Below are 14196 nucleotides of genomic sequence, written 5' to 3' on the forward strand. Positions count from 1 at the left end.
AAATAATTTCACAATATTTTTACTGTATTTTTGATCAAGTAAATGCATCCTTGCATAAGAGCATAAGAGAATCTTTTGAACAGTAGTTTATAATTGCAATTTATGTTATATAAACACAGTATCACAATAAAGAAATGGTTCTCCATTTTTTTTTTTTTTTTTTTTTTGTTAAAGTTTATCTATTTGATGTTTACATTTGTATTAATTTCCTAAATGTTCCAAAACTGTACACCTCATATGAAAAAAATATAAAATAAACTAATATTATATTTAGTTTAACCTCCTGAGGTGTACTAAATCATTTTCTCACTATTTGTTGAAAAAGAACAAAAATTTGACTCTTTTATGAGTAACTAATAGGGGTGTGACGAGATCTCGTGGCACGAGATCTCGCGAGACTAAACTGTGACGAGATTTCTCGTCGAGGCGAAAAGTAGTCTCGTGATGTTGCCATGACAGAGTGTTAGGATGATTAGGAAAGAATATGCCACCGCTACGTTTACATTATGCCTCCACTGTCGTTTTGCTTTGTATTTAAATAAAAAAAAAACATTTAATTCAGTTGGATAACGGTCGCCGCCACTCCATATTTACAGAGTACGCGCGACCGTTTAAAAGTGAAAGTAAACGCGCGCGCGCATTCAAACGTGATTTCAATACCCCGCATTTTAAAAGCGGCTCACTGATGAATACAGATATCTCTCAATATGAAAGCTATTTTAGGCTGGGCAGTGTAGTTGTAACCATCTCTCAGCTCTGTATCAAAGAAAAATTTGGTCTTATTTGATCTTTGAATATTGAGAGAGTGCGATTATGGTTGCACTTATTGTAAAGTGTTACCATAAAAATGAATAACAGTTTTCTCTTCTTATTATTTACTAGTACAAACAATAAGGTTTCATTTGTTAACATTAGTTAATGCACTGTGAACTATCATGAACTAACAATGAATGACTATTTTTATCAACTAACAAAGATTAATAAATACTGTAGCAAATATATTGCTTGTTGTTAGTTGATGTTGGTTAATACATTAATGTTAATAAATGAGACCTTATTGTAAAGTGTTACCATTTTTATTTATACTGTTTTTATTTCTGTGATCAGATTGTGGAGAGGAGTTCAGTTAGGAGGTCAAAAGTTGTAGAAGCTCATAATTCATGTACAGTAAGATCTGAAGAGACTGAAATCATACAGGAGGGAAGTCAGTCAGTTGAGTTAGTGGCAAAACCTTTTTACATTACTTGAGTATTGTTGTCTTTTACTGCATATGATAATTCATACTCGGAAAGTAGAACTGAAATGACATTCATTACAAAATGATTAGTTAAAACATTTCAAATACACCTGCAGAATAGTTTTTCTAGTCATGTATTTCGCCATCTTGTCTCGTCTCGTGAACTCAATCTCGAGTCTCGTCTCGTCTCGGGAGATACTGGTCTCGTCACACCGCTAGTAACTAATATTCTGTTTTCCTATTGAGCCTAATGGAATTTTCATTTTGATATTCACTCTTTTAATTTAATCATCACCCTAGTGTTGCTCCCTAAACAGCACAGTAATTGTTTAACTATATGAGAGGTGGACAATTAAAGACCGGTTTTGTTTTTTATTTTTTTCTTAACCCTGCCCATAGATGGAGATCTCTGAGGACAAGGTGTGTATTGAGTCCCTTTAGTCACTTCTTAGAAAGCGATTAATTTGTCCCTGAATTTGAATGTAAATGTACTTTTTGGCATATTACACATTCAAAAATTGATCTTGATTTGCACTTGGTACATAATTATACAACATTTCTTTATATCTATGAAAAGCCTGAGAAAGCAGACAGAGAGCAGAAGGTGAGGCTCAGACTTGCCCATTTAAGCAATCCCTTTAATAGATCCAGATTTAGTTTGAACCTTCCTATTGGTCCAGAAATCAAGCAAAATAACCACTAATTTCATTGAAGGAATGCAAGATTAAGCATTCGCATGACCAATTGTAGCGGATAAATTGTCCATTGTTGAACATTTCGTGATTGGTTGATTGTGCTAGAGCAACAACACTTTGGGCCAAAAGGACGATCGAATGCAAATGCTCCTGACTTTTATTGCTCACGATTTGGTGAACATGAGTTCAGCAGTATAAAGCGCTGCAGTGATGACATATTTTTAGGCCAACTCTTTTAGTCTTTATTTAAAAACATTTTCCCTGGAAGTGTGGGTTATTATAATAATTTGCAAGTGTGCGATTATAAACACACTGAGGCTGTAAAAGCAGACTAGTGAGTAGATGAGTTTTCCTGTTCAGCCTGATGGCATTTAATGTCCCGAGAACCTCTGTAGTCCCATTTAACGTCTTGTTAGCAACCGCCTTTTTCAAGATAAGTAAAAGCTTTAAAAAAATCACAAGAGGGTATTACTGATGTATTTTATGTCTTTGAATAAAACATGAAAATATCTTGTGCTTATGTTCACAGACCTTATATCAGGCATTTAACTAAAACCCCATTCAAAAAACAAAACAAAACATTGACTTCAGGACAATGGAACCGGAAGTGCTAAAATATGAATTTGTTTCCGGGTTTTGGCCAACAAAAATGTGTTATCCCTGCAGCACTGTATTCCATCTGCAGTACATACTACATCCTTTAGACATTATATACTAATAGTATTCTCTAGTTCAACAGAATAACTAAACCCATCACCCCTTCCTCTTTTTCAATTCAGTTGATTAGTCAATGTATGGGATTATTACATAATTGTTAAAATGAGTGAGAGTTAAACATGTTCCTTTACTTTGCTCTTTCTGAAGGTGGCGTTCAGCAGTAAACAGGTGGGTTACACAGCCTGAGCTGTCATACGGTACACGTGTGTTTGAGAGCTCATAAACAGAGCACATATACAATAGAGGACTCCAGTTATGTCTTTCTTCATTTCCCCCTCTCCTCTCACTGGGACTGTGTGGATTTTAGCAGGTTCTTTTTGCCCCATCACTGTAAACCATGGTATTTTTCACCCCCTCTGAACTGCCATACCATCAGTGAAGCATTGGGGTTATGTGCACCGGGTGAAATGGTGTTTCTTGAAATGATGTGATGCTGGAGAGCCACTGAACTAATCAAAGCTGTTTGTGTGTGTCTGCAGCTGGACACAGAGGCCAGTGACATCCTGAATGATCTACAGGTCAAGCTGAACAACGTCCTGGACGAGCTGAGCAGCACCTTTGGAAACACGTCAGTGTTTATATATCATAAACACATGGGTGAATCACACGAAAACAAACAGATTGTAAAACCTAAATAAAAATAAATAAATTATGATTTGCATAAAGGAGATAAAGATTTTTGCATTGACATTTTTCAGCACATTTTTTCTATTTATCTTTTCCATTGACCAAACATTTAAAAAACATTATTATTTTTATTACTGTAGCATAGTATCTTTTACTGTATTTTAAATTAAAACATAAATTCTGCATAATTATCATTTATTAATTCATTTTAATATATTCAGCATAAATTAAATGCAGCACAAGAAATGCCACCACAATGTATAAATACTTCACAATTTAACTACTGCACAATTGCATTATACGAATGATAATTGGTCGAAAAGTGTGCTTAATGAAAATTAGCAGTAGCATTGTATTATTCCCAGTAGTTCTCATTACTATAATTATTTTTATTGTGTCACAGAAAAAAAAAAAAAAAAAAACTGGGTTACACTTTATTTTGTGACCTTGTTACAGTGTAATTATGCATTTAAGTATGGAGTAATATTAATAAACAACTAGGTTTAAGGTTAGGAATAGGGTTCTGTTTAGTTGCATGGAATTATGCATAATTTACTGTTATTACTGTTATTAAGGACACTGTAAAATGAAATGTTACCAAAAACTGTAATACAGTGGAATTGTTTTGCTAAAAAAAGCATAAACAAAATATAGTGCAACAAATACTACAATAATACTAATTATATAAATACTTATAAATTATTAATAATTATTATTAGAAATAAATATATTTATTTAGCATTATATCATAATTTTTATATTATGGTAATGCAAGGCAAGGAGATAAGCATTTTCTCTTTGATTCGCATTACCATAATATATAAAAAAAAAAAAACATTTCATGTCAAGTAAACATGTCACATTTCATGTAATCTTAATGGCCCTTAATCTTAATTAATCTTAAAGGAATAGTTCACCCAAATCTGAAAATTCTGTCATCATTTACTCACTCTCAATTAGTTTAAAACCTGTATAAATTTCTTTGTTCTGCTGAACACAAAGGAAGATATTTGGAAGAATGTTTGTAACCAAACAGATCTCACCCCCTATTAACTACCATACTATTTATTTTTCCTACAATGGTATAAAATCAGGGGTGAGATCTGTTTGGTTACTGACATTCTTCATCTTCATTTGTGTTCAGCAGAATAAAGAAATGTATACAGGTTTGGAATAACTTGAGGGTGAGTAAATGATGACAGAATTTTCAGATTTGGGTGAACTATCCCTTTAATTTGATAGAAAATAGAATTATGACCCAGACATGTTCTGGACAGGTTTCACTAGAATCACCCACTCATGATTTTAAACACTTCTAGTTTTGCAACTAGTTTTGTTGAGTAAAGATGAAAAAATCCTAAATTAATTTAAAAAAAGAAGACCTTCATTTCACACTTTTGCATCTCTCCTCTTACTTCAGTCCAGCATGTTTCTTCTTCATGCTGAATTCTGATCTTCCTCTGTAGTTTCCAGAGCCGTATTGATGACTGCATGCGTCAGATGGCCAGTCTGCTGTACCAGATCAAAGGTCCCGTCAACGCCAACAGCCGAAATCAGGTGGAGGCAGACTCTGATAACATGCTGCGGCCGCTGATGGACTTCCTGGATGCAAAGTGAGTAGAAATCTCCTCATCTGTACAGAAACTATTATTATTGTACCTGAAGCCTGTCCTGATCTGTGTGTATTTGTGCGCAGTTTGATGCTGTTTGCCTCGGTGTGTGAGAAAACCGTGCTGAAGAGAGTGCTGAAGGAGCTGTGGAAGATTGTGATGAACAGTCTTGAGAAAACCATCATCCTTCCTCAGGGCAATGACACCTTTGTAAGACCTGCGTAACTGCAAGAGATCCTCACACAAAAAATTTTCCAGAAAAAGCTGTCTAAATCAAGTGATTCTTTAGTTTGCCATTAAAAGGTTATACAGTATGGGGCCTAAATGCTTCATTTTAAAAGCCAGTGGCTCTATAGCAATTATTCTAGACTCTGAAACCTTTTAAATGCTTCCTGTAAGAAACACATTGTCTTAAAGTAAAATGTTAACATGTAAAATCCATGTTTTACGTGTACAGATTTCCCCACACGCTCCAATGCTGTAACACTTTTATCTCTTTCTGCCAGGGAATGATATTTTCAGCAGCTAAAGAACTGGGTCAGCTCTCCAAACTCAAGGTACCGCTCTAGGCTTGTTTAATTCTGACTATGATCTCTTTAAACCAGCTCAGAGTTCAGCAACAGAATATATATGAAGATTCTCAATTTAAATGCTATCTATATGTTTCTATACCCCCCTTTATACTGTGCATTTGGTTATGTGGGCCAAACTGTGGGCCAGTATTTTTCTGTATCTCACTGATATTGTTGCGCTTCTCCCCATTCTATTGTTAAAAGGAGTCAGATCATGAAAAATTCGTTTTATAGGGCCATGTCATACACGCAACGCAAGTGTTTTTTGCTAGTTTCAGCCAGATGCAGTTATCATTTTCACGTCCAGCACCCACGTTGTTTAAAAAAGCAAATGCACTCGCGCCCATCTGTTCGCCCATGGGCGTCAGATGGCCAGTCTGGTTTGAAAACGTGGTGTGTTCAAGTGCATTTTTGGCATGTTTCTATTTTGAGGCAACTGAAAACGACTGCACCATTGACCAACAAAAACCTGATCTAAAGTCAATGGCGCAGTATTTATTTATTTATTTATTTTTTAAAGGGCACGTTAGTATTATGAGCATATATGCGGGTGCACAACACGCGTACACTTTGCTTGTTAAACACACAGGGACACGCAGCAGTACACAAACATGCCAAATATTAAAAATAAAAGTTATTATTGTGTACATAAAGATAAAACTGCCTACATGTCATAATGGATAGTCATTGCATGAATCAGAATTACCTATTTGCAGTAATGACGAATGAAATTGGCAAATTATTTGACCAATCGTGGTAATACACACATGTATTTAAACTGACTCGTCAGGTTGAAGGTGTCTATATTCTGCCACGTAAATAGCAGTCCATCATGGTGCAAGTGCACCTGCCTTTTAAAGGGAATGGGAGATGACACTCGGATTGGTTTATTGCATGTTAGACACAAAACACACCCATGACTCATTAGTAGACTAGGTACAACCCTTTTGGACCATGCGCCTCACGCACCGACCATTTTATGTAAAAATAGGGCCCGTTCTGTTACTTTTTAGAACTCAAAACTTCCTACCTAGTGCAACAAGACTATTTACTAAAAAAAAAACGGTTCATTTCAAAATCTTTGGATTTCTATTAAAGACTCTTCTGTTTTTTTTTTACAAAAGTTGATTTTTGTTCATGTAATTTTTAACTTTAGTTCTTGTTTTTGTGATTTAAATGTCCACATTGTGACATAATATTTCGCAAATCTTCTCGTAATTGCAACTTTATTTCTTGTAATTGTGAATATATATGCAACAAATTTATTTACAGCTATTTAATTTTACTCTGCGGCAGAAACTGGTTTCCATAGGTTTCTGATATGAGAAATCCAAAAAATTAAAAGTTCACTGCCTCTTATTTACAAGTCAAGGACATCTATTTAATGTTCAGATACTCCTGTCCATTGAGGTGATAAGGAGGAAACTGTTGTAGAGTTTGGTTTGTATCAGATGGTTTGGTTTTGGTTTTTGCCTCTGCAGGATCACATGTCTGGTGATGCTAAAAGCCTGACACCCAAGCAGTGTGCAGTCATGGACGTGGCCCTTGATACTATAAAGGTATAAATTATGTTTTCTTTAAAGCAGCTATAAAGTCCCATGTTGTTTTAAAATTAATCTTTGATTATTCTCTATCCTCTGCAGCAATACTTCCATGCTGGAGGAAATGGATTGAAGAAGGCCTTCCTGGAGAAGAGTCCTGAACTGTCCTCACTGAGACATGCACTGTCCCTCTATACCCAGACCACTGACACACTCATCAAGACGTTTGTTACTTCTCAGCATGCTCAAGGTGAACACACAGACATTGAGACACATCTACTGACACACCTACTTTATCTTCATACATATAACCTCATAATATCAATATTAAAGGAATAGTATGACAATTCAGTCATCATTTATGCTTATGTCATTCCAAACCTGTATAACTTACTTTCTTCTGTGGAACATAAAAGAAGATATTTTGAATAATGTTCACACCATTATTTTTTTTTTATTTTTTTTCCATATAATGATATAACTTCACTGATCACTCTCTCGTATCGTCGGTTCATATCTTTTGATATCTTAAAGATTAGTTTAAGCAGTGCTTCACTAGGTGTCAGTATTGAGCTGTGAATTACTGTAGATAGACCTCAATTGAGTACTTTTTGTAGAGAAACCTCTTGATCTCTTCAAGCTTTATCTGTCTCTCATTGCTTAATGTGGCTACTGTCCATGTTTCTTTGATGTTATTCTTGTTTTTAATTCTTTGCCTTTGACTGTTGTCTCTTTCACTGCTGATTCTGCCTCTGTCTCTGCTCCAAGTGCATAATGGGAAGGGTATGAGGATAACACCTAGTGAGAAAATACAGCCCTCCAGGGGTAGGTCACCACAGACTCCCTGAGACCCAAATACCCTCTCATGAATGATCACAGTCCCCTTCTCCAGATCCTTTCCTACATGGGTTTTGGGTTCATTTGTCCCCTTATGGGGTGAATCTCACAATCACCATGTCATATTTACTCCAAAACTTATCAATAAATCTTATTTCGCATGATGAAAATGAAGCCTATTTTGGAACATTAAAGACCCCATGAAATGGCTTAATGATTTTTCAGGTGTTGATGTATTTCCAGGAAGTTGGGATGCAACATTTTTAAATAGTCTTAAGTTAGGTCACAGCTATGGGTCCTGATTTTTATCAGAGGCATGTGGTATTACTGGTATTACATTCATTCTAGAAAGCATTTGATTGGACAAAAAAATAAATAAATTGGACACGCCCATATGTGCAGGTTGAATAAACATTGGGTGCTTCTCAGTCAGAAAGGTTGCATCCTAGTAAGACAGAAGCTTGATGATATGCCATCCAAGATATGCAAAGTATGTCTCAAAGTGAAGGATCCTTTGAAGGCAGCTTTCATTTTGCATTCTTCATTCGGCTTACTTTGAAGGGTGGAACAAGTGTATGCTTCGTGTCCTCCAGTCACCCAATCCTTTGCACACATTCCAATTCATGAAAAAGAATTAGCAGTAAATGAACTGGCATTGAGCTCATCTAGTTTCACTGTGTAATACAAGAAAAAAAAGAAAAAAAAAAGATTTTGGAGGCATTATGTTTTCTTTTTTGTTGTAAATTAATCACAATACAAAACTGTGCATAATGTAAACCACAGGGAGACCAGAGATGGCTGTAAATATCTGTACTGCATTAATAGAAAGTCGGTTAATATAAAGCTTTTTGATATAAAGTATTTTTCAAATTATAATTTTAATAGTATTTTTGTGCCGTAACAGCTGTGGAAACATTTATGACGTAGCCATGCGCACTTACTAGACCGTCTCATTCTAGCGTTTAATGCTGTGGAGGACTCTAGCGAAGGACTGAACAAGGAAGGACACAGCCTCACTTGGATGCATCCTTCTGTTTGAGAAGCAGCAAATAAGTCTGTTTTCCTGGAGGAGAAAAGTTAATGCAAACATGGTCTTCAATGTCCAATGCTAACTTGGATTAAAAGCCACAAAAATCTAATTTTGACCTTTGGAGTCACATTTCTTGATGAGATTTGCCCAAAGATCTCCCACTGTAATTTACTCTGTGTTCCCTTTTGTCATTGTCATTACTTCCTATTTATGTAAATCCGGTACATCTTTCTGCTCTATTTCTCTAATGCTTAAATTTTTCTTAATTTCCTCTAATGTGCATGTGAGGCCTGTGTTTCACTGTGTGTGTTTTTGTACCTTCCTAACTATATTTTGGCGACAAATTGATACTCAAAAGTAAGCTAAACCTGACAAAATCTCCTTTTGGGGACATTCAAGGGCTTCCTCATTTGTAAAAACAATGTAAATAAAGTTTTATTATTATAATTATTATTATTATTATTATTATTAAATTGCAGAAAGCAATTCTTTCTTTCTTTCTTTCTTTCTTTCTTTCTGGTTAGGTTATAGTATTTATAACTTGCTCAATTTAAAAAAAAAAACAAGTCTATTGATTGTCCCCATTTAGATTAAGTAAATATATCTGTGTTTAGGCTCAGGAGTTGATAAACCAGTAGGGGAAGTATCCATACAGATTGACCTCTTCACTCACCCGGGCACAGGAGAGCATAAAGTTACAGTTAAAGGTATGTCATACTGCATTTGTATTGCTTTTAAGTGAGCTTTGTCTATTCCACAAGTGTATTATCTGAGTCGCATTTCTCTTTATTTAGTTGTGGCTGCAAACGATCTGAAGTGGCAGACATCTGGGATGTTTCGGCCATTTGTGGAGGTCACCATGATTGGCCCTCATCTCAGCGACAAGAAGCGCAGGTTCACCACCAAATCAAAGAACAACAGCTGGGCGCCCAAATTCAACGAGACCTTCCATTTGTGAGTGCAAAACCTAGTCATTCAGGACAAATTAGATTAATGAACAACAGTACATTAAACGATGCATGAGGAATCAAATGAAATTACAAAATGGATGCATCTCTCTCTCACAATTATTGAAAGAGAGAAAATGATGATGGTATACACAAAATTGCCAAAGCATCAATACAATAAAACTCCTGATGGTTGAAAAGTCCTGACAGATAGATGTTACTAAGTGATGGATGGATGGATGGATGGATGGATGGATGGGTGGGTGGATGGGTGGATGGATGGATGGGTGGATGGATGGATGGGTGGATAGATGGATTTCTGGATAGATGGATTCCTAGATAGATAGATAGATAGATAGATAGATAGATAGACAGATAGATAGATGGACGGACGGGTGTATAGATAGACAGATAGGTAGATTAGATGGATGGATGGATATATACAGATAGATGGGTAGTTATTAGTACTAGTAAATAAAGAATCCCCCTCTCTCTCTGCAGCATTCTTGGAAACGAGGATGGCCCGGAGTGTTACGAGCTGCAGGTTTGTGTGAAGGACTACTGCTTTGGCCGTGCGGACCGTGTGGTCGGTATCGCCGTCATACAGTTGCGTGATGTCGCACCAAGGGCCAGCTGCGCCTGCTGGTGTCCACTGGGCCCACGGATACACATCGATGACACGGGCCTCACCGTCATGCGCATCCTCTCCCAGCGCTCAGGTGACGAGGTGGCCAAAGAGTTTGTGAAACTCAAGTCCGAGACCCGCTCGGCCGAGGAGGGGAGGTGAGGACGTTCTGACAGCCAAAGGCAATCTGAAACTCTTTTAGTTGTTGAACGGATAAACAAAGGCTGGATTCAACACTGTCACCTTTCTGTGTCCACACCAATGTTTTCGCTGCCCACTGACACCCACTTCTGTCCAAAAGAGAAGGGCTTTCAGCGGCCATGTGACATTTTATAAAGAGCACTGTTAGTCTAAAAATGAATGTGGAGTCATCCCAATCAACAATTAATTTTTTTCATATGTTAATATACAATGAAACACACACTCACACACCAAGCCACTGACAAACTAGCAAATGACTTTTCAGGGTAGGTGCCATATTTTATGAACAACGAGACTGTGATGGATAGACATACAGGACTGGGTTGTATTGTGCCTCAGTTTTGCCTAATTAGGTGGTTTTTTCCATTAGATATTTTTTAGAAATATGTATTTGGGTGAATCTCTTAAAAACAGACCACATTTCCTTGAAATATACAATTAAATATAATATAAAAATAAGAAAATGCTAAATAATTTCACAATGCAAATAATATAAAATGTTATTAAAATAGACTAGTAAAATATAACTGCTTTTGGGTGAACTTTGACATTTATGAGATGCTTCCACTTTATGATTCAGCCATTTTCAATGTTTCATTAACTCAATAACAGTAAACCATACACAGCAGTAAAACCAGGCATGTCTCCCTCGCAAATATTTTGTTTGCAAGAAAAAAAATGTCATCTATCCCTGACTGAAAGTCCTATGAGCATTCAGTTTGAATCTGAGATTTGACCTCCGACCATTAGATGGCGCTGTGAGTGTGTCGGGTCATCAGTTTGTAAAATTCAGAGATTCCAGATCTATTCATGCACTTTTTCTCTGTAACCCTTTTTGCCATGTGTTTATTGCCTTATTTTGTTGATGCTGTGAATGTGTCAGGTTGAAATGTAATGATTATGATTGTTAGGACAGAGTGTGTTACTTTCCTAGGGGCCAGATCTCATTCACTTGGTGTTGTGGTGTGGTTCGTTGCATGAATAAGAATAAGTAATCAGAACCGACAAGTCCAAAAAAAGGTGTTTGTTGAGAGACATCATGTACATTTCACATCATTTCCAAGTCAGCTCGCACGTGACACATCCATCAGCCGAAAGTGTGCCTTTCTTACAGGCTTTGCGGCCGCTCAGAAGATGGATGACCTGTTTGCACCTCAGCCCACAAGTCTTCTGCCTCTTACGGTCACCATTCATTTCAAAGTGAGCGGTACTTCAGCCATTGTCTATGACCAGTACGTGGCAGCAATAATCAAGTTCACATTTACACATTATTATTATTTATTTATTTTATTTTTTTGTCCATCGAAAGACAATGCAGCATAATCGGACAGTATTGAAGCTTAAATGTGTGAATGCTTTAATGGGGTGTCGTGTAATACTTTTCAATACTTTATATTTATATAGTGGAATGAGAGAGGGAAAGTTAACAAATATCAGATCAAGCTCAGATATGATCACTGATCAATTAAAGATAATAGTGAGTTTTGTTTGTTTTAATTTCAAAGCGGCCTTACTTTGTTTGTTCGGATATTTTCTATTTAAATGATTTTAACTTCTGTTTTTTTCCTTTTAAGTAAAGATGATTCTTTTCTTCTGTGAAGTCTTGTTGTTACTCCGTTTCTATGTTTTGTTTCATTTGTTTTCTTTATTTGTTCATTTGAGGAATTTTGTACTGTGTTGTGCTTTGTTTTTCCAGAAATGACTCAAACTGCAAAAACAAACAGGAAAAAGACAGTAACACTAAATATGTCCCTTCGTTTGTTGCCTGTGCAAAAAGTCTCACCTTGTTAATCCAAATTTCAATGTAAAAATTATTGTATTTTTCACAAGCACTGCCAATATGTAAAATGTATGTTAATATTGCCAATCATTATTGTGACTGTTTAACCTGTTACTTATTTCTGTACATTTCTCACTTCTAACTCTGTGTCACTTTATATACTGTTACTGTTGTTTAGGCCAGCAGTGTTTGGACTGCATTTTAGAAGAGAACTGTCACTCTTTGTAATATATACATTCCTTGTGCCAACTTGTGGAAGTTCTCACCTTTTTTTTAAACTCTTGAAACAATACTGACAATAATCACTGACATGTTTGGGACTTAATGAGTTTACTCACATTTTTGAAGTTCTATAGGTATTGTACACAGTCACTGACAAGGAAAAATGTGTTATTAAAATGTTTGTGTGCACACTCCAACAAATGACTTTATGTATAAAGTATCTTAAACTAATGTTTGCTTGATGTCATTTATGTAAAGGAAAAAATTGTGTGATGAGCTGTTTATTTATTTGCTTAGTTAAATGATTATTCACTGAAAATTGTCATTCGCTTTCACTCTCAAATTTGAGTATGTGGAAGTTAGACCTGCACAATATTGAAAAAAATTTTACGTATATTTGTATATATATGTGTGTGTGTGTGTGTGTGTGTGTGTGTGTGTATATATAATATATATATTATTGCGATTTGAAAACCATTTCACCAGATGACTTGAATAGCTCTATTTGGAAAGAATTAATCAATCATTAATCATTAATCAGAGGGCAATTAATCTGCATAGACCAGTGGTTCCCAAACTTTTTAGCGCGGAGTACCCCCTGAAGGGATTACCATCCTTCTGCGTACCACCTCTCTTCCACTTCGACTGCAGTCACACCTTTAGCATTAAGGGACAATATTTGCCCCCTAAATTTATTTTCCAGTGCATGTTTTTTCCTTTATGAATAACTTTATAAAATAAATAATGTTTTAAATAAAAAATGTTCAATAGAGAAATATGCAGTGATGGTAAAACTAAGTAAAACGTTTAAATATTAAACTAGAACCGCCAGTAGGTGGCAGCAAGTCACTGTTTTTATGAGTGAATCATCAAGTCATTCATTTAGTAACGAAGCAAGTGGCTGTGAATGAATCATTGAATAATTGACTCACGATTCGTTCAAAGCCGCAGGATTGTTCGCGAAACAGACGTGTGTTGTAGTTCTGTGATTTTCATCAGAACTATTATTTTATTGCAAAATAGAGTAGCTAAATACAGACATTAATGTGTTTAAAATGTATGTTTTGTTTTTTGACCTGTTGTATAATAATGTCACGTTTGCAGTCATGTGGATATTTGGGAACAATTGTTATCATCATTAAATACAAGAACTCACACAAGGTATGTTTTTGTATTGGAGAAAATTTGAGTCTTAAATCGAAATTAATCCATTATCTGTGTCTATATTTGTTCTTCATGCGAGTAAGGGCTAAATCCTCACTTTTACAAAAGAGAACGACAGTAATTTAGCGCTATAAAAGACAGCATGCTGCGTGCAAATCTATCATATGCATGCTGCTTGTGTGGATGCAGTCATTTTTGACTGCAAATGATGAGGTAATTTGATTAAATGTACTGGATTTACGATATTTTGTTAGTTAGAAATACATACTCGATTTTAATATTATTTTATGTTAGAATTAAATGAACTACTCAGCATTTGTTCGCGTACCCCCTTTTGTCACCTCACGTACCCCAGTTTGGGAACCACTGGCATAGACAATAATAGACAAAT

General features: G+C 35.8%; 1 protein-coding gene across 1 annotated transcript in view; it reads left to right on the forward strand.

Moving 5' to 3' along the window:
• The window catches only part of unc13bb (unc-13 homolog Bb (C. elegans)), a 99246-nt gene extending 86297 nt beyond the window's left edge, over positions 1-12949 (forward strand). The window contains exons 36-44 of the mRNA XM_048181499.1: positions 3129-3217; positions 4743-4889; positions 4973-5096; positions 5393-5443; positions 6940-7017; positions 7102-7249; positions 9481-9573; positions 9661-9820; positions 10315-12949. Coding sequence (XP_048037456.1) covers positions 3129-3217; positions 4743-4889; positions 4973-5096; positions 5393-5443; positions 6940-7017; positions 7102-7249; positions 9481-9573; positions 9661-9820; positions 10315-10600 — 1176 coding nt within the window. The 3' untranslated portion in view covers positions 10601-12949. The remainder of the gene's footprint in view (positions 1-3128; positions 3218-4742; positions 4890-4972; positions 5097-5392; positions 5444-6939; positions 7018-7101; positions 7250-9480; positions 9574-9660; positions 9821-10314) is intronic.
• Positions 12950-14196: the final 1247 nt, after the last annotated feature.

Source organism: Megalobrama amblycephala, linkage group LG2 (assembly GCF_018812025.1).
Source record: "Megalobrama amblycephala isolate DHTTF-2021 linkage group LG2, ASM1881202v1, whole genome shotgun sequence".
Classification (NCBI taxonomy): Eukaryota; Metazoa; Chordata; class Actinopteri; order Cypriniformes; family Xenocyprididae; genus Megalobrama; species Megalobrama amblycephala.